This window comes from Terrapene carolina, unplaced genomic scaffold, assembly GCF_002925995.2.
Source record: "Terrapene carolina triunguis isolate 2854851 unplaced genomic scaffold, T_m_triunguis-2.0 Scaffold85, whole genome shotgun sequence".
Lineage (NCBI taxonomy): Eukaryota > Metazoa > Chordata > Testudines > Emydidae > Terrapene > Terrapene triunguis.
Window position 1 is genome coordinate 23,083,908 of NW_020664436.1, and position 27,264 is coordinate 23,111,171.

The 27,264-nt window shown below is 39.9% G+C and overlaps 1 protein-coding gene across 1 annotated transcript in view; it reads right to left on the reverse strand.

Annotated features, from left to right (window-relative positions):
- The window catches only part of DISC1 (DISC1 scaffold protein), a 339,029-nt gene that overhangs the window by 59,992 nt on the left and 251,773 nt on the right, over positions 1 to 27,264 (reverse strand). The window contains 1 exon segment of the mRNA XM_024209411.3: positions 27,149 to 27,209. Coding sequence (XP_024065179.3) covers positions 27,149 to 27,209 — 61 coding nt within the window.

Genomic DNA, 27,264 nt, shown 5'->3' on the forward strand with positions numbered 1-27,264 from the left:
CAATTCACCTCAATGAAGTATTTCCTTCAAAGTTCCGGTGGGACTATTTCAATTACAAACCTAATCTACTAAGCATATCCTAGCTATTGTATGCTTGCCGGACACTACAGAAATCTTAAAATATATTTGGGGCTGTTGTGAAGTCATCCCAGAAATATCATTGTGACAAATGGCTATTATTTTTGTTGTAATTTTAATATTCAATTATTCTTTTTGAGCTGAAAATCTTCACCTGAGCCTGGGATAAAAGCAGGGCCGGCTCCAGGCACCAGCTTACCAAGCAGGTGCTTGGGGCGGCCACTTCAGAGAGGGGCGGCACGTCCAGCTGTTTGGCAGCAATTCGGCGGACGGTCCCTCACTCCTGCTCGGAGCGAAGGACCTCCCACCGAATTGCTGCCACAGATCGCGATCGCGGCTTTTTTTTGTTTGGCTGTTTGGGGCGGCCAAAACCCTGGAGCTGGCCCTGGATAAAAGGGTGACGATTAAGTGAACGAAGACAAAATTCTACACCTCGCATGCAAACCAATTAAATACAAGTGGTGAGAAAGAGAAAGACATTTAATTAGCTCAGAGCTGGAGTCATTATCTTTGGAGGCTACAAATAAATAGACCATTTAACTCCCAGCAAAAATAAAAGGTCCTTTCATGCAGTAGAAGCTTGACAGATTTCACCTGACTGGGCTGGAGCTTGTTAGAGACAGGGGATAAATTAAACTGGAGAATGGCAGGTACCTTCCGAGTCCCCCTCTCTCACACAATACATAGACATACCATGGCTTCCTAGACACAGGAATTTAAATGGATCTCAAAGAGAATGGACTGTAAGTTGAAAAAGAACCTTATTTTTTGTAAGTAATAGTTCTGCCACATTAACAAAACCTGTTAGCTACTTTTCTGTAATGCACTTTTCTGCATAATCCACTTTTATTTTGCAGAGTTCTTCCCTTGTGTTTGGCTTTTAACAATCATTCTTTATGTTATGGTTGTGCACAGAGGTCCCAATCAGGTTTTGGGCCCCATTATGCAAATAAATATTATGGGCCAGATCCTAAACATTGAGGTCAATGCTGCTACGTAGACTTACACCAGCTGAGCATCTGGCTATATATGGAGATGTGATGGGAAACTGCACCTCCACTACTAGACCCATCAATCTGTGCAGACTTTCAAGCATCAATTCTCACTCTAGTCCTCAACACCTACATGTAACCACTAAGGCCTGGGTCCACACTACCCCCCCACTTCGGACTAAGGTACGCAAATTCAGCTACGTTAATAACGTAGCTGAATTCGAAGTACCTTAGTCCGAACTCACCGCGGGTCCAGACGCGGCAGGCAGGCTCCCCCGTCGATGCCGCGTACTCCTCTCGCCGAGCTGGAGTACCGGCGTCGACGGCAAGCACTTCCGGGATCGATCCCAGAACATCGATTGCCTGCCGTCGGACCCGGAGGTAAGTGTAGACGTACCCTAAGTGAGCTATTCAGATGACATGGGCTCAAATGCCAGCATTATGAAGATGACACATATGTCATGCTATCCTTCACCACTTACGACCATTCCAGTGTGTGGGGATACGTCTGTACAATTCATGAATTCTGTGAGAGATACCCTATCAGTCTGTGTCAGGCTGCAAACTCCATTTTGAATGTCCAGCCTTTTGCCTCTTCTCGCTCTGTTTGCCACCATGTTGAGTTGAAATTTTAAAGGCTGGTGACAAAAGAACAACAACAAAGAGTAGTTGACTAAATACCCATTGGTTGGAAATCTATTTATTCTACACAGTTACTGCCCAGAAGAACTGGTTTAGCAAGGGGGAAGTCATATTGGCAACAAAGTCACATGTGGGGAGTGGTCTGTGCTCATGTGAGAACCTGGCACTGGTATCACCTGACACAGAGAGCTGAAGGTTTTAAAAGGACAGAGGCTCAGGTGCCATTTTCTCCAGTTCATGAGAGACCACTCTCCATGTGACTGCCTGCATTGCCTGCCTCCCTGGACACCAATGGTCACTAAGGACTCACAAGGGAAGAGTGAAATAGAAAGGGACAGGCATGTAATGTTTATCGTTTTGTATGATCTGTACTTCCTGGGCTTTGGCTGATTAAGCTTAAAAGAGCATAAATGTGTTAGACTCTGTGAAGGGTGTATGAGTGTGTGTTCACTGCTTCACAATTGCTGCATGTCTCTGAGGATTCATCTACACTGTATGCTTCTTTTGGCAGTGAGTAGCATGCATACCCAGATAGCCCCCCTACCATGGGTATAAACAGCAGTGTAGATAGTGAGGCACAACTTAGGCCAGTAAAAAGACATTCCTGAAGGGGGTGGGTATGTATGCAAGTACATACCCTACACATCTCTCTACACACCTAAGCTGTCTCTCCCATGTCTGCACCACTATTTTTAGCAGTGTAGTGTCCCGTGGCCTCCCTGCTGCTGGAGCCCTTCCTTGCCACAAGGAAAGGCTCAGGCCGGGAGGATTCAGTGAGGAAAGGCTCTGCCAGCTCTCCGTCGCTGAAGCCTTCCTCTGCCACAGGGAAAGACTCTGGCATCAGGGAGCTTGTGAAACCTTTCCCCACTGCAGGAGCCTTTCACTGACGTGTAGCTACACACTGCAGTGGGTACACTGCATCCTTTTCGCTAAGGAGTGTAGGTACATGTACCCACATGCTGCTAATACTGGTGTGCAGGGTAGATGTAGCATTAGAGTTAAACTGTAAACAAGAAGCTTCACACATTCAGGGTGGACTTGGGGAGAGGTGTATGTTTAAGTAACTGGGAGATCTTGGTGACCAGCACTGGTCTGGGTCCTTGGGCAGGTGAGCTGAGGAGCCCCATTTCAAATAACGGGGAGAAGACTGTGCCCAGGAAAAGTGCCATAGAGGCCAAGGAAGGAACCAGTGCTGCAAGGTGCTTGAAACACCCTTGGAATCCAGAACAGCAGAGGCTTGGATTCCCCTCACAGCAGTCCTAGTAGGTCACCAGGTGTGGGGAGTTGCAATTATCTGTGATACCTACTGCTTGGATGAGATCAGTTCATAGATGTAAAATAAACTGGCTAAAGCTGAAACCGAGCAAGACAGAGGTGATGTTGGTGAGCAGGTGAAATCACATTGAAGAGTTTGCAGCCACAGTACGGCCTCCTTTGGTTAAAGATACATACCCACAATTGGTCAGCTTAGCCTGTAGTGTAGAAGTAATCTTGGATTTCTCGCTGACGCTAAGCTCTCATATAGCAACATACACAAGTAACTCTTTTTATTATCTCTGGTTGGCTAGGAGAATTCACCCTATCTGGGTGGATGATGACTTAGCCTCAATTATTCATGGCACTGTCACTTCTCGGCCGGACTACAGCAACATAATGTATCTGCCCATAAAGCCTGCAGCACTTAGGAATCTCCAACTAGTACAGAATGCTGCAGTGCATCTCGTCAGCAACACAAGCTACTGCAAGCATAACAAACCGGTCCTCCAATTTCTAGCATGGCCTCCCACAGGATTTAGAGTAGGGTGACCAGATCGCAAGAGTGAAATATCAGGACACATTGGGCGAGCGAGCCGGGGGGAGGGGAGAGGACGACAATGACAGACACAGGTGCACAGAGCCATGAGAGGGTGCCCTAGGAAGCTGCGAGAGGGGGCCCTAGGAAGCTGCAAGAGGGGTTGTACGGCCCCTGCTGCAACCCGCACCACAAGCCACAGGGCAAGGACACCTATTGAATTCAATGAGAATTTTGCATGTGAATTGATGTACCTAATTCTGAGATTATAAAGCCAGAAGGGATCCGGTGATCACCTGCTCTCACCGCCTGTATAGCACAGACATAGAACTTTCCCAAAATAATTCCTAGAGGATAGCTTTTAGAAAAACACCATGACCCTTAGTATATTGTTAATCGTTAATTACTCTTACCATTGAAAAGGTATGCCTTATATCCAGTCTGAATTTGTCTAGCTGCAACTTCCAACCGTTGGCTCATGCTCTACCTTTCCTCTGCTAGACTGAAGTGCCCATTATTAACTATTTGTTCCCCACGTAGATACTTACAGTCTATAACCAAGTCACTTCTTAACCTTCTTTTTGTTAAGCTAAATAGATTGAGGTCCTTGAGTCGATCACTATAAGGCATGTTTTATAATCCTTTAATCAGTCTTGTGTCATCTGCACACTTCATCAGTCATGAGTTTATATTTTCTTCCATGCCACTGATAAAAATGTTAAATAGCACCATGCCAAGAACTGGTCCCTGTAGGACCCTCATGAAACAGACCTCACTCTATGATGCTTCCCTTTTACAGTTACATTTTGAGACCTATCAATTAACCAGTTTTTAATTCATTTAAGGGTGCCATGTTAATTTTATCTTGTTTTAGTTTTTTAATCAAAATGTCCTGTGGTACCAAATAAAATGCCTTACTGAAGTCTATTACATCCACACTATTACCTTTCTCAACCGAACTTGTAGTCTTATCAAAAAGAGATAGCAAGGTAGTTTGACAGGATCTATTTTCCATAAAACCATGTTGATTTGCATTAATTACCTTACCCTGGTTTATTTATTTATTAATCGAGTCCCATATCCACTGCTCCATTATTTTATCTGAGATCAATATCAGGCTCATAGGCCTATAATTACCTAGCTCATCCTGTTTGCCCTTTTCCAAAACTGGCACAAAAGTAGCTTTCTTCCAATCTTCTGGAACTTCCTCAATGCACCAAGACAGACTGAAAATCAACATTAATGATCCAGCAAGCTTCTCAGTCAGCTCTTTAAAAACTCTTGGATGCAAGTTATCTAGATCTGCGGATTTTAAAAAGTCAAACTTTAGTAGCTTCTGTTTAACATCCTCCAGAGATACTAGTGGAATGGAAAGAGAGTTGTCATCACCATATGATCAGACTGCATAATCTGTTTTTCCTCCCAAATACAGGACAGAAATATTTATTGAACAATTCAGCATTTTCTGCATTATTATTGATAGTTCTACCATTTCCACCTAGTAATGGACAAATTCAGTGATTTAGACCTAAATGGAGCACAAGGTCTGGTCAAAGAGGTGAATATTACTGAACCACTTGGTAATAGTAACCATAATATAATCAAATTTATTGTTCTGGGGGAGGGGAAAGATACCAAAGAAAGCATCACTGTAGCATTTAAACTTTAAAAAGGGGAATTACACAAAAATGAGGAAGCTAGTTGAATGGAAATTAAAAAGAACTGTCACAAAAGTGAAATGCCTGCAAGCTGCATGCAACCATTTAAACACACCATAATAGACGCTCAAACTAACTATATACCCCAAATTAAAAAAAAAAAAGAGTAAGAGGACCAAAAAGATGCCATTATAGCTAAACAGCAAAGTAAAACAGGTAGAGGCAAAAAGACATCCTTTAAAAACTGGAAGTAAATCCTACTTTGGAAAATAGAAAGAAACAAACTCTGACAAGTCAAGTGTAAAAGTATAATTAGGCAGGCCAAAAGAGAATTTAAAGAGCAACTAGCAAAAGACTAACAGCAAACAGAATTTTAAGTACTTCAGAAGCAGGAAGCCTGCTAAACAATCAGTGAGGCCACTGATGATCAAGATGCTAAATGACAACTCCAGGAAGACAAGGCCATTGCAGAGAAGCTAAATGAATTCTTTGCATTGGTCTTCATTACAGAAGATGTGACGGAGTTCCCCACACCTGAGCCAGTCTTTTTAGATGACAAAATCTGAGGAACCATCCCAGATAGAGGGTCAGTAGAGGAGGTTTTGAAACAAATTGCTAAATTAAACAGTAATAAGTCACCAGAATCAGATGGTATTCACCCAAAAGTTCTGAAGGAACTCAAATATGAAATTGGAGAACTATTGACTGTTATATGTAACCTCATGCTTAAAACAGCATGTACCAGATGACTGGCAGGTTGCTAATGCAACGCCAATTTTTATAAAAGGCTCCAAAGGTAATCTTGGCAATAACAAGCCAGTAAGCCTAACTTCAGTACCACGTAAATTGGTTGGAACTACAGTAAAGAACAGAATGATCTTACACATTGGGGAAGAGTCAACACGGCTTTTCTAAAGGGAAATCATGCCTCAGCGGGAATCAAGAAGCATGTGGAAAAGAGTGATATAGTGTACTTGGACTTTCAGAAAATCTTTGACAAGGTCCCTCATCAAAGGGTCTTAAGCAAGGTAATCAGTCATGGGATATGAGGGAAGGTCCTCTCATGGATCAGTAACTAGTTAAAAGATAGGTAACTAAGGGTAGGAATACATGGTCAGTTTTCAAAATGCAGAGAGGTAGATAATGGGGTCCCCCAAGGATCTGTACTAGGACCAGTGCTGTTCAGCATATTCATACATGATTTGGAAAAGGAGGTGAACAGAAAAATGTCACACAATTACCCAAGACAGTTACGTCCAAAGCTGATTGCAAAGTGTTACAAAGGGATCTGACTAAACTGGGTGAGAGGGCCAAAAAATGGCAGATGAAATTCAGTGCTGATAAGTACAAAGTAATATATATTTGAAAACATAATCCCAACTATACATACAGAATGATAAGGTTTAAACTAGCTCATAGACTTTAAGGTCAGAAGGGGCCGTCATGATCATCTACTCCAGGGATGCAACCTTTGGCACGCGGCCCGCCAGGGTAAGCACCCTGGCGGGCCGGTCCGGTTTGTTTACCTGCCACGTCTGCAGGTTTGGCCAATCGCGGCTCCCACTGGCCGTGGTTCACCACTCCAGGCCAATGGGGGCGGTGGGAAGCGGCGGCCAGCACATCCCTCGTCCCGTGCCGCTTCCCGCAGCCCCCATTGGCCTGGAACAGCCAACCGCGGCCAGTGGAAGCCGCGATCGGCCAAACCTGCCGACGCGGCAGGTAAACAAACTGGCCTGGCCCGCCAGGGTGCTTACCCTGGCGAGCCGCGTGACAAAGGTTGCCGATCCCTGATCTAGTCTCACCTCCTGCACATGCAGGCCTCAAAACCTCACCGACACACCTCTGTAATAGACCCCTAACCTCTGGCTAAGTTACTGAAGTCCTCAAATCATGATTTAAAGACTTCAAGTTACAAAGAGTCCACCATTTATACTAGTTTAAACCTGCAAGTGACCTGTACCCCATGCTGCAAAGGCGAAAAACCTGCAGGGTCTCTGCCAACCTGACCCGGGGGGAAATTCCTTCCCGACTCCAAATATGGTGATCAGTTAGACCCTGAGAATGTGGGTAAGACCCACTATCCAGACACCTGGGAAAGAATTCTCTGTAGTAACTCGGAGTCCTCCCCATCTAGTGTCCCATCACCAGTCATTGGAGATCTCTTATGCTAGCAGTCACAGATTGACTAAATGCTATTGTACGTAGTCTCATCATACCATAAACTTGTCAAGCTCAGTCTTGAAGCCAGTTAGGTTTTTTTCCCCCCACTGTCTTCTTGGAAGGCTGTTCCAGAACTTCACTCCTCTGATCGTTAGAAATCTTCAACTAATTTCAAGTCTAAACTTGTAGATGGCCAGTTTATATCTATTTGTTCTTGTGAACACATTGGTGCTTAACTTAAATAACTTCTCTCCTCTCAATAGCCAAGAGAAACTGGAACATGTTTGAACTGCAACCCTGGGCTCGAGGGGGTGCCCTTGATTCAAGTTTATTAAGACCCAGGAAATCTGTACTGCTCTGGTACAACCCAGGATGTTCATTAAAGATATCCCGCTCTGCCCTAAAGAAGGTGGATTGATTTAAATCAAAGCTTTTTAAATCACTGATTTTAATCATGATTTAAAATTAGCAAGCAGGAAACCTTGATTTAAATAATTGATTTTAATCTTGTTTTGCATTTGTACTTTTTAGTTATTTTCCTAAAGAAAGATTAATTCTCATTTACTGATAATTTAAATATGTTGATTTGCAACTATACACTATATCTATACACACTTATTTAAGCAATTAAAGCTTAACTCGCATTTATTCAGATTCTTAATTTTTTTATATTTTATACGTTAGAAAATTCTGAATAGGACATTTCTTATTTACTGGATGATTGTTTGTGTCTAGCTGTATGTGGATAGAATTTAAATCTCAATTAAAAGTGAACAGAAACAGCATTTCAATGTTTTTATTAGTTAAATAAAACTACCTTAAAAGTACTGAATATATTTTTAAAAGTTTATCAAAACATGTTTTGCATATTAAGCAAACTGAATTACTAAACCAAATAAGAAAAACCTGTAGTTAGTGAATTGACTTGATTGTTTCTTGGTCACCATGTCCTTCACGATTTTTGAACCAGTAAATCTCATTCCCTCACACCTGTTTTTTATTCAGAGATTGGGAGAGGAAATCATTCCTGCTTTTTCAACTCCTAATTGGTTTCTTAACTTTGAATGTACTAATAATTGAGCTGAAGTAGTTGAATACACTGAAATAGATAAAATATTTTCTCTGAGGTTACTGATGTCAAAAGCTGATTTAGCATTTCAACAAACCCAGGTTCCAGGTTGCTTAGCCAGTGACTGCCACCAGTGCAGTGGTTTGACTTTTTTTTAGAGCTTGGAAGCAAACCGATAATGCTTAGCACTACTTTTTTTATATTAATTTAATTGATTTTAATAGATTATAGTAATGTTTAGGCCTTAGCATAGGTTTCCCTAATTTCATATTTAATTATAAATAAGTTTGCTTTTAAAAAATCCTGTATTTAATTTTTTTTTATTTCAATCAGATTTTTTTTTAAATCACCATTTTCCCCCCACCCTAGCCCTAAGGGTAGGCAAGTAATGAAGGTGAGACCAGGCTTTCTGTGAAGTAAGCCTATTCTTATATGCATCTATATTTTCCCCTCAGTGATGTGCACAGAGGATGAAATATAACAAAATGAAAACATGTAAAGATGCAAGGGAGAAAATCCAACACAGAAAATGGAGACAAAAGGAAGAAGTGGATACAGAAGACAAGCAGAAACACAAGGAGGAAAGAAAGAAAAATAACCAAATAGAAGAAAGACAAGAAGGAGAAATAGGAAGCCCTATATCCAGAAGAACTACATTGAGGCTGAAATTAAATTGCTGGAGATAAAGGTAGGAAAATGGGATGGGGAGAGAAGTTTTCAAGACAGAAAAAAAGGAGGAAAGAATGACTCATATTTAAGTGGGCTCACATTTGTTTTTACAACACTTAGTTTTCAAAGTTGATTTAAAGAGCAGATGATACCTCCTCAATAGGGCCAAGCAAATACAGCAAAAATTATTCAAGAATATTCTTGTGAATAAAACCTACCAATTCACTTTGTCACTATTCATGACCCCTTTTTTCTTAAACATTTGAATGAGCTTTTATTCAGAAGAATGTTTATGGAAACAAAAAATATCATGAACATTCGCAGGAATAAATATTCCAAAAAATGCTCACAAAGGAAGTACTTTATTGGCCATTTGGAATGATTCATACAATACGTTAGTTGAACAGTTATAAAAGTTTGTAAATAATCTGTGAACAGGAAAGGGAAAACAACTCTGCAAATATATCCTAGATTGCTACAATTTTTTTCTCCTAAAGAAATCTGTATGAAAACAAGATTTTTATTTACAAGTTCATATGCTCTTGCTGCTGTTTACCCACTTGAAATGATAATCCTTCAATTCATGACATCATAACCTTTTCCACAGCAAACAATTGTAATGTCACAAACAGACGGTTATATTTCAGAGTAGGAATGAACATCATGAGAAGATGAGCCTGTAAGAAAAAAAAATCCTATTTTCATGACACCATCTCACACAAGATGAAGATAGAACAAAGCAACGGAAATAAAGAAAATATGTAATACAAAAAAAGCAGAATTGATTCTCCATAGAATGGCTTTCAATCTTCTCAATGTGGCTTTAGCAGCACTTCACAGCTTTTTAGATCAGTATTTCAGGAGCCAACTGGTTTTGTTCTTTTTTAGAGCTCATCAGCTGCAGATAACTGTCTAAACAACGTTTTAAAATCAGAGAATTTTTAAATCACAGTAAAATATTTCTGTATCAGAATGCTTTCAGATGCCACTAAGAGGTGTCATCTTCTATTCATGTCATAAACCTATCTTGTAAGTTATGCATGATATTTACTTTCTATGACAGCAATTGCCACTAGTATACTAGATTTTCAATATAAAAGATAGTTATATGGGGCTTAACCCTGCAAAGCTTAGTTACAGAAGTTACATAGTTATTGACACTAGTGGTCCCATTGAAGTCAGTGGCTCTCTTCAGGTGGGTAGGGACTACTCAGGCAAGTAATAGTTTACAGCTTTTGGCCCCTGGTGTGAGGGTTTTTTGTTTTTACTTTTATATGCTCTATTCTCTTCTCAAAAACAGTAATATAGATGTGAAAAGTGGAGAAAGCATAACTAGGGCCCTACCTGAATCGCAGGATGATTGTCAAATAATTGCGGCTGAGTTTCGGACAGACATGAAAAATCGTGGAAAAGTAATAAGGAACCTTTATTAATTGCTGTAATTTGGAAAAGCCAGCGAAGACCTGTTTGATTAAAAAAAATTTGCTGGAATAATATGAACACTCAAGTATTATGTTATACCTGCTAATTTTTTTTGATAACCAGACATTTTGCCGCAACTATATTACAGTCATTAATGCGCGGGACTGACAATTCAAGCCCCAGTCACTGTCAGCTTGGATAAATGGGGTTCTACTGAACTAATGGGGAAAAGGTGTGTGTTGCAAACCTGAAAATGTATGCAAAATTGTGGACTGTGCAAAATAAGCTAATTAAAATCAAAATTGCGGTGGAAACCTAATATTGTGGGATCTGCAATATCGCAAATTAAGTGGGGCCTTAAGCATCACATATCTCCCACTTACAATGCACACAAAAAAGAGCTCTGTGCATGCACAAGCACATCCCAGTCTTTCAGTTTGTTCCTGAGCTCTAAGGTAAGCAATGCTATGAAACAGCAGTATTATTAGCATGCTAATCTCAGTGTGCCATTTTCAGAATTCTCAAATCCAGCTCTGGTACATGATGCCTATCTGAATTGCAGTAAGTTTTATTAAGGCCATGCTATGTGGCATATAAAATGACAGAATACGCACAATAGTGTAATAATTTTAACACTGTTTTGAGATATTTTTAATTTTCAGAGTATTATGGAATGCAATGTGGTTGTAATTAATCATAACTAGTCCCTGAGCAGCAGGACGTTTACTGAACACAGAGGGAGAGTCTCAAGGGGTTTATCCCACTGAAGATGAGAATTTCAGATAAATTAAAAACACCGTGTTCTAGGAAATCATCAGCTTGGTTTCCAAAGTACATATCCTTTACCCCGCAGCCCCACGGATATTTTCTGATAGCTCTAGGTAACTATATGTCCCCTATTACCAGAGTAAATGAGCATCTTCTATTCCGTGCAATATTTCCCCCTGTAGCATACAAATCCCATGGCTCTCCAACATTCTTTCAAAAGGGTGAGTTTATAATTAAAATCTTTACTTGGTCTAATGGTTTGGTGAAAAGGGTGATCCTTACATGGTGTGAAACATTTAGGGGACACTGGTAAGATAAAAATCATATTCAATAACAATGGGACGTATTGTTCCCTCCACTTCTATGCACAGAGACGAGAATACTGGCCAACAGTGACTGGCAAACATATAAGGGATGAAGTTGAGAAGGAAGCCATGGTAACATCATTCCCCAGGCTCCAAGTGTTATGTGGGTAAGGCTGGACAGGGTGGGTGAGGAGCCTGGGGAAGGTCACTCTACATGGCATCATCCCATGGCAGACTCTCACTGGTCCTCGCTGTAAGCTTTAAAATTCCCTCAGAGAGGAAAGTAAAGTGCAGGGAGTTGTTTGGTGGGAGTGGGAGGATATAACACAGAGGAGCTGGTCTTCTGTATGGATACCATGGCTCAACCCTCTGAGGATAGCCTAGGAACCTTGCAATTTCCCTGCAGTTTCTGGACATCCATACTTCAGAGAAACAAACCCTCTGCTCCATATTTAGTCAGGCAAATTCTGCTCCTTAAACCACATGATATATTGGGAACTCAGTGAGGGGAATTTTATATTTTCCTGCTCTTGTCATGGATTTTTCTACAGGAGAGCCCAATCCAGTCCCTTGTAACAGATGAAGACGAACACCTTAACTCCCATTCAAGTCAATTAGGAGTTACTGGAATGTCAGCACTTTTTAAATTCAGGCAACTTATTTGTGTGTCTAAATATGGGCTTAATAGCCTATCTTTAGGCACCTAAGTGTGAAAATCTTAGCCTCATTTACCCATTTATGCAAGTGTGGTTATTTTTATTTATTCAGCTTGCATAGTGAAAGTAGACTATTCAGCTTATACTCAGTGTCACTTTCTGGTTTTCATGCATTAGCAGAAAGCTGTTGTAAGTTTCTGTTTCCAACCTTATAAGGAACCATTTTAAATCCCCAAATGGTTTCTATCAATTATAGTCATGAAAACACTCCCATTTATATTTGATTTTTTAAATCCCCTTAAACACTCATCAGAATTAGAGTTGAGGCCTGTAACTACTCCAGTGTTCTTTTTTATTTCAGCAAGCCTAACACTGCACTGCCATCCCCCCTGTATTGATCACGTACATTATGTAAAAATGACTAAGCGCTGATAGTCTGAACAGCTAGGCTACAGCCAAATTTGTTCTGAACTAGTCAAATTCAGATCATGAGGTATTGGTCTCCATCCTCCACTTTTCTTGGGGATGATGAAGTACCAGGAATAAAATCCTTTCTCTACAAAGTTTGGTGGAACAGGTTCAATGTCCCCTAGGGTTAGAAGGGATTGTTCCTCCTGTCTTAGCAGACCTTTGTGAGAAGGATCACTGAAAAGGGACAGGGAGGGAGAGTGAACATCTTAAAGTATAACTAATCACTTGCAGATATATACGATCAGGTGAAACATGTTAGACTGTTGCTCCTTTAGTAAATATGAGTGCAGGTTATCCTAAAAACAACACACACTCTTCATGCTCCATTAAGCAAGCAGCTAGACAAATGAGCACAGCCTTGCACCAAAGTAAGACTGCTATCATTACCTGTACTGTGTCCAGGAGTTGACAAAAGCCACTATTAAGATAAAACAAACACTGCTGGATTTAGAGTTAGTGGGTCCCTGTGTGCAGCTTCATTTTTGAGGGGGCCCCCCCTTGGGACCCAGCCAAGAAAAAGAACATTCTCTCTTATCTCCCCCGTTTTTCATTCTTTTTTTCTTCATCCACCTCCTATATTATAAGTAATAGGAAGTTAATGAAAATAAAGTGAGGTACCTTGATTATTTTTGTAGTCTAACTTTTTTCCCCACAGACCACTTGAAAATTGCTGAGGGTTTCGGTGGACCAATTAATGATCTTTCCAAATGTTGTTTGTACCGTTAGCTAACTATTGTAAAGTGCTTTGGATAAGAGCGCTTTATAAAAAAAACCTTAACCTTTCCTCGGTCCACCTGAATGGAGGTCTCGGACCACAGTTTGAGAACTTCTGGTCTAGATGAAAGCTTGTATTTGCATTACGCTAACGTGAAAAATGTGTAAAAATAAAAAGTATAGATGATGCATGAATGGAAAAATAAAAGTTAACTTCCTCTGAAGAAACTTATTCAATTTGAAAAAAAAATTATTCAGATAATTTTGTAAAGAAAAAATGCTAAGTCATCGTAAGTAATATTTTGTAAAGAGGCACTTTCAATTGTCAATATTGCCGAACTTGTCAAATGTTCCTGACTCATCGTATTTCACAAATAATTTTTAACTTGTTTCAATACAGAAAAAGAATGTTCACCAGAAACATTTGTGACGGGTATTGTTAAAAATATTTTCAGAATGGTTTCCACATTTGGAAAGGTTGCCTGCAAACCATCACGTACAAGTCTATACAAATCAACTGGTAATCTCGAAGCACAGATCTCATCATTTTCGATCAAGTGAAACCTTTCATTCATTTTATCTTCAAAAAGATTTGTGTCTATGTCCTCTCGGTAGAATTCACTTAATTTCTTACTGTAGTGACTTTTAGCATTTTCGTCCATACTTCTGTCAAAAAACATGCAAAATAAAGCATAAGTTTTCTTTAGAGATTCACCTCTACTCTGCAATTGCACTATTATTGTGTCACAAATAATATGGACAGTCTCAACAATGATCGTCTCTTTCTCTTTTAAATTGATTTCATTGTCTCTAGTTTCATTGAAAATTAACTTCCTGCTTTTTTTACGCTTCTCATCAGATATATCAGAGGAACCTATATTTTCTGTTAATGTTAGTGCCTCTGCTTCCACTGAGCTATAGTCATTTCACATTTCCATGACAAAACTTTTAACTGAGGCTAACCATTGTGCAGCATTCAATAAATGTGTATCAACCTTTTGCAGCGATTTGCTGATGGCATTAATTCTTTGAAGTAAACGGTTCCACAAAAAAGTAAAAACAGCAATATCGTACTTTTCAAACTTTGATATCCAAACCTAAATTTGCAATGATTTCCAAAACAGTATCTCTAGACATTCAAAAGTGTGGGATTTTAGCAAGGTAATTTTAGCAAGACAAAACAAAGAAATCGATCTATAACTTCACCATTGCTGGTCACATATCTTAAAATTAATGTTAATTGGTCTACATGACTCACATATGGTGTCAAGGCTGTATCCCCACTTTGAACTTTAGGGTACAACTGTGGGGGCCTGCATGAAGACTTCTAAGCTTAACTACCAGCTTAGATCTGGTCCGCTGCCACCATTCCCAAAGCTAATTCCCTTCCCTGGGAAGCCTTGAGAAACCTTTCACCAATTCCCTGGTGAATACAGATCCAAACCCCTTGGATTTTAAGACAAGGAGAAATTAACCATCCTCCTCCTTTCTCCCACCAACTCCTGGTGAATACAGATCCAAACCCCTTGGATCTTAAACCAAGGAGAAATTGACCATCCCCCTCCTTTCTCCCACCAAGTCCTGGTGAATACAGATCCAACCTCCTTGGATCTAAAACAAGGAAAGATCAATCAGGTTCTTAAAAAAAGGCTTTTAATAAAAGAAAAAGGTAAAAATCATCTCTGTAAAATCAGGATGGAAAATAACTTTACAGGGTAATCAAACTTAAAGAGCTCAGAGGACCCCCCTCTAGTCTTAGGTTCAAAGTACAGCAAACAAAGATAAACACTCTAGTAAAAGGTACATTTACAAGTTGAGAAAACAAAGTAAAACTAAGACGCCTTGCCTGGCTTTTTACTTACAAGTTTGAAATAAGAGAGACTTGTTTAGAAAGATGGGGAGAACCTGGATTGATGTCTGGTCCCTCTCAGTCCCAAGAGCGAACAACCCCTTAAACAAAGAGCACAAAACAAAAGCCTTTCCCCCCCCAAGATTTGAAAGTATCTTGTCCCCTTATTGGTCCTTTGGGTCAGGTGTCAGCCAGGTTACCCGAGCTTCTTAACCCTTTACAGGTAAAAGGATTTTGGAGTCTCTGGCCAGGAGGGATTTTATAGTACCGTACACAGGAGAGCTGTTACCCTTCCCTTTATAGTTATGACATATGGTGTTGAATCTACTATTATGGAATAGTACTTGGCATCCTTTACTTCATCAGTGGATTGGTTTCTGAGCCGCTTTGCTATTATAGTGATGAATTCATCGTAGGTTTGGTACATTAAAAAGTTGGTCTTCCGTGAGCCACAATACTGATGATTTTTCAAATGTTCTTTGAGAAAATCACCAAATTCACTAAGATATTCAAGGCAGGTTAAAAAATTACCTTTTCGATTTGACAATGATGACTCATCATGTCCTCTTAGAGGTAGACCCAAAGAAGACAGCAGTTTGACTGTGGCAACAACACGTCTCAGCACTTTCCTCCAATAAGAACACTCCTTTTCAAACTGAGCCAATAACACAGAATCAATTCTTCCAGATAATTTACACCTTTGAACAAACTTACACATAGCATTAATATGAGGTTTGGAAGTTTCATGATCAGCAATATGCCTTGCAACATTTCTCCAATTAGAGTGCCCATTGACTAATGTTTGTTTTCCTTTACTATGGTCAGGGAATAATTTGCAAACATAACAGTAGACTGCCTTAGTGGTTTATGAAAAAAATCAACCAAATTCTCATTTCTGTCATCCAATTTTTCTTCATCCTCAGAAAATCGCACTCATGAAGACCTCTAAATTGCTTTCGTCCTGCAACCTCATACTCTTCTCAAATTTTCCATATTGCCTATATTTTTCGGGTTTATTGACTAAGAAATATTCTATCATATGCAATTAAACAGATTTTTGCCATAATGCAATGTCTTCAGGGTAGGTGTCTTCCCTTACTTCGACAAAATTACCAATATTTTGTAGTTCATTGTCACTTCAGAGTCCACTTGTTCAACTTTTGCAGTCATTGTGATATCCCCACAACTCGGCAAGTGATCAGATAATTCAGATGTTTCCTCGCCCATAGTTTTTGATGAATGTCCACTATTCAATACTTCAAGCTTTTTAAAATAAGATGACAAACTGCCTTTTTGCTTAGCTTCCTCTTCTTGCCTCACCTTCATTTTTTTGTGTTTTTGACTGCCAGACTCAAGTATCGCTTCATTATTGCTAAAAAACTGACCTTGATTTTAGGCAGATTAAAAATGTCTGAAAGAGCAGGGGCATAGCCATAGGTGGGCCTGGATGGGCCGTGGACCACCCAATTAGGTTTAACACCGTTAATCCTGTGTTTTTAGCAGGCTCTGTAAAAATGGGATTTCGAACCATTACATACTAGTAACAAATCACGGGCACTGTTGCAAAGTGTGGGGGAGGGTGCTTTTGTTCAACTGGATAATTGGTCAAGCAGACAGACTGATTGGCAAATGATGATTTCTCTTAGTTGCTGTTATGCTATTGCCAAGACAGCAAAAAAATGATGAAGCAAAATTCTTTGCTAGACTACTTCAAAAAACCACGTTTAGAGGACAGTTCGCAGAATGCAGAAAGCCTGGACCGCTTCGCAACTTGCAACGCTTATTAAATTCAGTCATTTGTCAGATTTGGGCTGCATTTTGGGGCCCCCTGTCATTGGGGCCCCATGCCACCGTACAGTTTGTTTCACGTAAATCCACCACTGGCTAAATGGAAATAAATCAAGACAAATAGCAATGGAGAATCACTTAAAGGAGAAAGAACAGGAGTACTTGTGGCACCTTAGAGACTAACAAATTAATTCATGAAGTTGATGGATTTCCACTCCATACGGCTAAATGCAGTGCCTTGCATAATGACAGGTTTCAGAGTAGCAGCCGTGTTAGTCTGTATCCGCAAAAAGAACAGGAGTACTTGTGGCACCTTAGAGACTAACAAATTAATTCATTAAGTGGATGGATTTCCACTCCATACGGCTAAATGCAGAGCCTTGCATAATGACAGGTTTCAGAGATTTGTTAGTCTCTAAGGTGCCACAAGTACTCCTGTTCTTTTTGCGGATACAGACTAACACGGCTGCTACTCTGAAACCTGTCATTAAAGGAGAAAGGTTGTGTTGCATTTGCAAGGTTACAGGGTGCTGCATCATTACCAATCAACAATGGCAGAACACATTACCTGCAATATTTCAGCTTACTAGCAGTCATATTAATTTATTATGCCATTTGCAGAAGAAAGAAAATAACTCAGTAAAACTGCTTTCCGTAATTGTCACCAGTTATCTTTTAAAAATGCTATTCTCCAAAAATAATTTTACATTTTTTTATCTGAGAATTAGAAAAAGGCCCTATTTCTATGATGAATGGAAGTCACAGAATAATCTTTTGAGGCTTGGAGTACTGTACAATCACATTACAGTCACTCAGTTCAAGAAATGTCATCTTTACATCAACTGGTAGAAAAAAAATTGTTTCCTGCCTCAGGCAGTTGTGATAAGGGAGTTAGGTAGGTAGGCCATCAGCAGGTAGGCCATACGACATCTTGGCATGCATCACAGCATATAAAGTATCTGCTGTTCACTATTTTGTAACTAATGTTCTCACAGCTGTTGTATGACTAAGGGTGGCTGGGAGGGAAAAAAAGAGCAAAACGTGTCACTAGTAAGGTATATTTTGTCTAACCTGCATTTACCTTTACTGCAGCAGAACTGTTAAGTGAATCAAAATTAGTGTATTTAGAAACAATGGATGAGATTTTGTGCTGAGTCTCTTGGAGGTACAGCATACAACTTGCAGCATTGGGGAAGGGAGGACAAAGGTAGCTTCAAGTCACATTAGCACACTTCCAAATATGAACTACTCAAGAGGCTGAAACAGCCCCCCACATTATTTAGGCAGGCTGGGGATTATTCTACATTACTGCAGCCCATCCTGTGCTCCCTAGAATGGCCCCCACTTTGGGACTTGTGAGGGGACTTATTTTGGTCAACCTACACCTGGCCAATGCAGTGTCTCCACCAAGGGAATCCTCCACCAGCAAGCTGTGGGGCTTTGTGTGCAGCAGCATACAGAAGCCATAATGGGAGGGAAATCTCATCCACTATGTATATAAGAAGTTTGTGCATGAAAACCCACTTTGATAGAAGGCAAGTTCTTTTTAACCCAGCTGAAGAGGAATGACTCCGCATGTTTAAAAAAGCAAGGCCAAAATTTGAAAATCTGGGTGCCTAGAGTTAGGCTCCCATATTTAGGCACCTAAATAAGAAGTGCTTTATTAACAAAATGCCTGAAGTCTACAGGTTTATGCTCTTACCAATTTAGGCTCTGATACTTCAGGTTGTTACACATGGACCCTGTGTCTGAGCGGAGCCCCTCTGACCTTGAACAGGGCTTCAGATGGTAGGAGTCTGCTAATGCAGAACAACTTGTAGGATAGGTGACCTAAAGTACAGCAGACAACTTTGACAACATACCTTTAAAAAGTTTAGTTATTTAATTAATAATGGAGCTGGTTACTGGGGTTTGTGCTGATACTATGTTTAATTTTTCCATGATATTTCTGGTTCTCACATTCTGAATGTGTTGGAAAGGATAAGTGATGGTATTACGATTTTTGGGTTCTCTTGACTTTCTATTTGCTTTCCGACTTGCTCCATCAAGAAATATTTTCTCTTAGTAGATGCTCCTGCACAGTAAATCTATCATTAATAATAGGCTGTAGATAAGGAAAGACTCATGTTAAAATACAGTGCCATTCAAAAAATGTTTAAGTATGCCATAAAACCTGGTTGTCATGTGGCAAAACTTATGGCTTGCAACCCACAGACCAAGACAACGACATTCTTGGGCTGATTCTGACATATTTGCTCAATTTGCTTAATGGTTTGAGGTTTTAATTGGTGACTGACAGGGATGTTAGAAGCTGCTCTCATGTATCATAAGAGCTGGTACATTCCAAATATTTTTTATGGATACCACTGAAGACTCATTATTAATGTTTGAAACAAATGAACAGATGTCTAGAGATTTTCAGCTTTAATGGAACTTTTAAAAATAAACCTTATTGTTTTCTCACCCTGACTCTTATAAAGCAGCTTGCACCTTTTAATGATACTTGGCTTTAATTAGCATGAAAAGTCACATTTTAAAATTATTTAAATATTTTACTTGACATTTGACTCATAGAAGCATCAGTAGTGACTCCACAGTAAAGGCTGTGTTGAGATTTTCACTTAAAGCAGCAATCAAATCCATGTTTCATATTTTAATTATTTAATTTAGTTTACAATTTGGCATGACTCTTCATAGGCTAATTCAATTTTCTATGTAATTTTTTTAGTGAGATATTTTCTAACTTTTATAGAGAAAACATTTTTTAAATGTTCACTTTTTGAAATTCTACTTTGTTTTGCAAAGTTCTTCAGGGTCTTCTAATTTTCAGCCACAAACTCCAACCATTGCACACATACGTTTTATAATACCTTGTGCTGCTTGCAGTGGAAGGGAGGTAGCTGAGGTTGAGGCTAAGAAGGGGAACTAATGAATGAGACAAAGATGGGATGCTGAATATGTTAGTGCTTATTTCCTTCTTGTTTATGGCTTGCATTGGTAGGATAGATAATCTAGCAACCTTAGCTCAAAGTTAATGAAAATTTTTGTGTGGAGATATACATTTTAGGCCTCTTACACCTGGAAGGAAGTTTCTCCCACTCAAGCAGTCTGAATGAACTTTGATAGAAAGTAGGTTCTTTTTAACCCAGCTGAACAGGAGTGACACTCTCTGCATGCCTAAAAAAGGAAGGCCAAAATTTGAAAATCGGGGTGCCTAGAGTTAGACTCCCATATTTAGGGCTTGATTTTCAAAAGTACAGTTTCTGTTGATTTCAGAAGGATTTATGGGTGCTCTACACCTCTAAAAATCAGGCCACTTTAATTTAGGTGCCTAAATGTGGATTTAGGAGACTAACTTTAGGCACCCAGGTTTGTAAATAATGGCCAGAAACTTACTGCTCTAATAACCCTGCAATATTTGTGTGTAACTTCTTTTCTATCTTGGAGCCTCAGTCTAAGGAAGGCTTTTTTCACAAAGGGACTTGTGACATATGCTTATATCCATAATTAGTAGGACTTCCTAGTTCTTCAAAGAATAAAATCATTAAGACTATAATTAAAGACATCTTAACTAATGTGGATACGACAATACTTTTATCTAGATAGTCCATGTTTCTGTGAGAGAACAATGGTTCAGGGAGGTAAATAGAAAGGAGCATAAACACTGCCAAATTAAGTGTAAAAATGTAATAAGAAAAGCCAAAGAGGAGTTTGAAGAATGGCTAGCCAAAAACTCAAAAGGTAATAACAACATGTTTTTTAGGAACATCAGAAGCAGGAAGCCTGCTAAACAACCAGTGGGGCCCCTGGATGATCGAGATACAAAAGGAGTGCTTAAAGACAATAAAGTCATTGCGGAGAAACTAAATGGATTCTTTGCTTCAGTCTTCACGGCTGAGGATGTTAGGGAGATTCCCAAACCTGAGCCAGCTTTTGTAGGTGATAAATCTGAGGAACTGTCACAGATTGAAGTGTCACTAGAGGAGGTTTGGGAATTAATTGATAAACTTAACATTAACAAGTCACCGGGACCAGATGGCATTCACCCAAGAGTTCTGAAAGAACTCAAATGTGAAGTTGCGGAACTATTAACTAAGGTTTGTAACCTGTCCTTTAAATCGGCTTCTGTACCCAATGACTGGAAGATAGCTAATGTAACGCCAATATTTAAAAAGGGCTCTAGAGGTGATCCCGGCAATTACAGACCAGTAAGTCTAACGTCAGAAGAATAAAATTGTCAGACACATAGAAGAACATAAATTGTTGGGCAAAAGTCAGAATGGGAAATCGTGTCTTACTAATCTATTAGAGTTCTTTGAAGGGGTCAACAAACATGTGGACAAGGGGGATCCAGTGGACATAGTGTACTTAGATTTCCAGAAAGCCTTTGACAAGGTCCCTCACCAAAGGCTCTTATGTAAATTAAGTTGTCATGGGATAAAAGGGAAGGTCCTTTCGTGGATTGAGAACTGGTTAAAAGACAGGGAACAAAGGGTAGGAATAAATGGTAAATTCTCAGAATGGAGAGGGGTAACTAGTGGTGTCCCCCAAGGGTCAGTCCTAGGATCAATCCTATTCAACTTATTCATAAATGATCTGGAGAAAGGGGTAAAAAGTGAGGTGGCAAAGTTTGCAGATAATACTAAACTGCTCAAGATAGTTAAGACCAAAGCAGACTGTGAAGAACTTCAAAAAGATCTCACAAAACTAAGTGATTGGGCAACAAAATGGCAAATGAAATTTAATGTGGATAAATGTAAAGTAATGCACATTGGAAAAAATAACCCCAACTATACATACAATACGATGCGGGCTAATTTAGCTACAACAAATCAGGAAAAAGATCTTGGAGTCATCGTGGACAGTTCTCTGAAGATGTCCACGCAGTATGCAGAGGCAGTCAAAAACGCAAACAGGATGTTAGGAATCATTAAAAAGGGGATAGAGAATAAGACGGAGAATATATCATTGCCCTTATATAAATCGATGGTACGCTCACATCTTGAATACTGCGTACAGATATGGTCTCCTCATCTCAAAAAAGATATACTGGCACTAGAAAAGGTTCAGAGAAGGGCAACTAAAATGATTAGGGGCTTGGAACGGGTCCCGTATGAGGAGAGATTAAAGAGGCTAGGACTTTTCAGCTTGGAAAAGAGGAGACTAAGGGGGGATATGATAGAGGTATATAAAATCATGAGTGATGTGGAGAAAGTAGGTAAGGAAAAGTTATTTATTTATTCCCATAATACAGGAACTAGGGGCCACCAAATGAAATGAATGGGCATCAGGTTTTAAAAAAATAAAAGGAAGTTCTTCTTCACACAGCGCACAGTCAACTTGTGGCACTCCTTGCCTGAGGAGGTTGTGAAGGCTAGGCCTATAACAGCGTTTAAAAGAAAACTGGATAAATTCATGGTGGTTAAGTCCATTAATGGCTATTAGCCAGGATGGGTAAGGAATGGTGTCCCTAGCCTCTGTTTGTCCGAGGGTGGAGATGGATGGCAGGAGAGAGATCACTTGATCATTACCTGTTAGGTTCACTCCCTCTGGGGCACCTGGCATTGGCCACTGTCGGTAGACAGGATACTGGGCTAGATGGACCTTTGGTCTGACCCAATACGGCCGTTCTTATGAATACTAACTGAATAAAGATTTTCAGCCAAAAAACTTAGTTTATTTGAACTGTGGACAATGGGAGCTGCGTGGGCGGTGCCTGCAGGCAGAGGCAGTGCACAGAGCTACCTAGCTGTGCCTCCGCCTTGGAGCAGCAGGGACAGGTCGCCGCTTGCGGAGCCGCCTGAGGTGAGGTGCCCTGGATCTGGCACCCCAAAACCCCTCCTGAGCTCTAACCCCCTTCCGCACTCAAACTCCCTCCCAGAGCCCACGCCCTGCACCCCCTCCTGCGCCACAGCCCCGAGCCCCGCACTCCCTCCTGCACTCTGAACCCCTCGTGGCTGTTCTTCCATCTAGGAGCAGCAGGGACATGTCGCCGCTTCCAGGGAGCCACGCAGCGCCAGGTAGGGAGCCTGCCAGCCCTGCATCAATCGGTCTATGAACCGGACTTCCTATGAAGATTAGAAATGCTGGTTTATAGAGCTTTCCAGTTGGTACAGGGCCAGATAATACAGCTTTTACTGTATAAAGCAAACCCACAGGTCATAAGTATGGCACAGTGCCCACAGCTATCATAGCGCACAATCATCTTTTATCTGTCAAACAAGAAGGGAAGACGTTGCATTCATTCTGGACATGAATAGCTCCTCCACTGATACTTCCCACTTGAAAGTAAGAAGGAGGAATGTGAACTTGTGCAAATTCCGTTCACATAGGTTAAGGTAGCATCTGATGAGTCAAATCTGCTGTGATGTTCTTCGATTCCTTGATATGCTAGGCATTCACGCATAAGAAAATGAACTCCACCTAAGACAGTCAGCTAAGGATTACCACTGAACATGACTAAACCTCATTGCTTTTGGCAGCTGCAGAGGCCCTCTTAGGCATGGTCTGTGCTAGGAAAAAACATGGTAACTAACACTAGATAAGACAAGGCAGTTGCAATTTTAACATGAGGTTAAGGTAAACAGTAGGCTCCCTCATAGTCTTTATCTTGACCTGCTAACACATCTGAAAGCTAAAAACTGTCTTGACTTCACTAGGATTTTACCTAGTGTTTGTTACCATATGTTTGATACAATGAGGTAAGATCACACCTTTTTTCCTAATCAGAAAATACCCTCTAAGTGTTCAGCAGGGACCTGGTAGCCTTGCTGACAGGAAGGAGCTGGTAACTTCTCTGTTTCTCTTCAAGAGGCCCTCGCTTCTTCTGGTGAGCACTGAGTAGTACCTTGAATTTCAGGAGATACTTCCTTTTGGACACGAAACAAACAGTTTCACAGTTCATGGTTGGAGGAGTGTGCTAAAATGAGTACATTTTCTGATGTGCTGTTAGATCTTTTAACTTTGGCAACCCTTCTAGGGATGGGCTCTGCCACTGTTGAAAACTGCACCTGCACTGAGGCTGAAGGGAAATCCTCCTATGAATTCAATTTATCCATTTTAATATTAATGTACTCTCTTACTCTGGTAAAAGGGAGGACAGAAACATCCTGGTTACTTCTTGAGGAGATACAACAATTCTGTTGGTTAATACAATGCAAGGATCTTAGCTCTCTGCTTAAGAGTGGCAAATCTGAACTGCCTCCTAGTAACAGAGAGAAGGAACAACTCACTGTAGAGGTAAGAAAGTAGGAGAAATATGCTTTTTTTGGGAGGGGGTTGAGATACAAAACATGATGATATATTGCGGAATAAACGTTTTTTTTTTGTCATGAGTTTGGCATAGTCATATTAATCGCAAACAGTAAAGCTGAAAGTGAGCTTTGCACATCATCCTAAGCAAGTCCCGATAAAACCATTATATCATACTTCATATACTCTGTATATGTCACAAGTTATAGAAAAGCTGTTTTAGGAAAGTTTTAGTGTATTTCTAAAAAGTAGATTTTTTTTAATCCCTCTCCCTATAAAATCAGATGCCTTAGTTATCATAAGTCCAACTTGTGCAGGGCTCAGAGAGTCTTAGAAACTTTCCAAAAAGACCTGAAATATTTTTGTATACCTAAACATATCACAATTTGAGAGAGATGATATCTGAGGCCCATCTACGTTTAGAAGTCGGTGCTGTTACCATTGAAAAGTTAGGAATCTCCTCTTTCCAATGAATAAAGCTCCCATTTCTAGACCCGCAGTTCCTTGAGATAGGAGATTTTTAGAACTGTGACATTTATATGTACAGAAAAGCTACCACTAGTGCAGGACTGAATCTTGCCCATCTTGGGACTTGGATAGAAATAGGGTTGGTTTTTTTTAGGGGGAGAAGTGCGGGGGAGAGCTTCCATATTTGGGAGAACCTGTTTTTCTGACAGATAATTTTTTTTTTAAATGGTAGCCTTTTGAAGATGCTCAGGTGTCTGCAACGTTAGACTAAGTCCCAGGGAGATGGAGAGTGAGAGCGGGCTGGGGTAACAGTCAAAGATGCATGACAAATGAACTAATATGACTGTAGGAATGTACTTGTAGAACTTCAAGTACATGTATTTAGTTCTCAGTAAAACCTGATGACAGTAACCTCTAACTAATAACACATTAAGACCTATAGTGTAGTTTCAGTAGAAAACAAAGATTGAAACAGACATAGCAAAGTCTATATGGTACTACGGAATGCAACCTATCAATACAATTCGAACATGTTGCATTACAACACAGTATATTGCTGAAGTCTGTTAGAACCAGTTTGAAATGTTCACCCCTTGTTGATAAAGAAATGACTTGACAGCATGGGCTTCCAATATATAGTATAGTGCCACAGGAGGGTTTAACTTTCAATCCTTTCCCAGAAATGATACACTTCACCAAAACAGGATGAATACCAGCATGATGGCATCGCTAAGTCCAGCACAAATTTCACTCTCAGAAATATGAGTACTGGGAGAAGGGGGTGGGTGAGAGACACATGCCACATACTCTTTCAAAACCCATTAACAGCACACAGCATATACAAAACACACCGAAAAAATTCCTAGGATTAGAACAACATTAATGCAGAAAAAAAGTTTTGAGTTGATAAGACAACCCAACAACCCAAATGCAATATTTAATTTCTTTAAAGCAACTGAATACTTAACTACAAAGCTAGCAGCACAATTGTCTGCCCACAACCAGAAAATTCCCTCAAAAGAAAACGCAAATGACATTTCTCTGACTTTCCCTGTGGTTAACTGTTAAAGAGAAGATGATTTTGTTTGTTGAGGGATCTGTTGTGTTGCTATAAACCTACGAAACCCAGAAACATCACTGTGTTGCTACACCATATTCTTTGGAATTTATATTCTTGATGAAAATTTAAACAAACAAGATTTTGCACTATGGTTTTGATTTAGTGCTAAATATGGAACCTACAACCTACTAAATATTTAGTATTCAAAAGCACATATGAACAGGTCTAAAAACTTGGAGTCTTCCCTCAGCCATTATGGTAAATACTGCATGGGTAGAAGTACCGTTCTCTATTCCAGCCCAGCAGTACAAAGGAGATTTTTACACAAATCAATAATACAGACTGTAGCCAGACTTTTAAAAATGTAAATACCGCTTTAAAACAAAGTCCATTCTAACAGATGGTTCCATTACAACAGCAACACAGCACCCGGTGATAAGCTACGGAAAGGCAAGGCAACCCTTGAGGGAGGCACAAGAGTTCTTCACATAGCAAGAGGATTAAATATTAATCTTTGCAGTAGTTTAAAAAATAGGTATTCGGAGTAGGGTTATATTCTTAAAACAGCTATATTGTTGTTTTGGTTTCTATTAGTCTGTGGGGGCTAGAGAGGAAAGAAAGATTTCATTATATTTTTCAGAACTATTCAAAATTAAGTAGATCATTACTTAATACATAAGAGCACACAGTTCATGGGAGAAATCATCTGGCCCAGCTAATTTGTGCTTTTGTGTACAACTGCTGGGGGGGGGGGGGGTTGGTTTTAAATCAATGCTGTGCTCCCCACAACCCAGAACTGCTGGATACTGGGCTGGTCTACAACATAAAATAGAGCAGCCTCGTGATCATTCTAATCACTTGTGCTGAGGTGGATGCAGTGATATCCTGACCATGCCCCCTTCTGTCTTGTCATACCCACTATGTCAGAGGTAGGCTGACGTGGTATATGACCTGTCTATGCCCCTGAAGAATACCCTTACACCAGGGGAATCAACTAACTGGATATGCGGATCTATATGGCCACTTTACACTGGCAGACTAGTGCAAAGCAGCTGCAGCAGGGCCATGAATTTGGCCCATAATGTAGAAACGTATGGTACTTCCAAGCCTTTATATATTTTTTTTAAAATAAGATTTTGTTACGCTTTTCAGGATGATGGAATGAAAGATTAATAACAAAAATTCCCTTTGAACTATTCCTTTCTAAATTCTGATTTTTGCTATTTTTAAAAAAATATATTCCAAAGTGTTCACCAACACTCTAAAGCAACAGTTACATTTATAAAGTAACATTTTAGATTTTTTTTTTAAAAGGTTTCCACCATGCCATCCTTACCTATGCAGCTTATCCTCCAGCATCTCCATGAATTTCACAGCATCTTCCTTCACGTTTGTCTCTGCAAAATAAAAGTCAAAGTTAGGGAGTGCTGTAGCTATTTAATTTTAACTTGT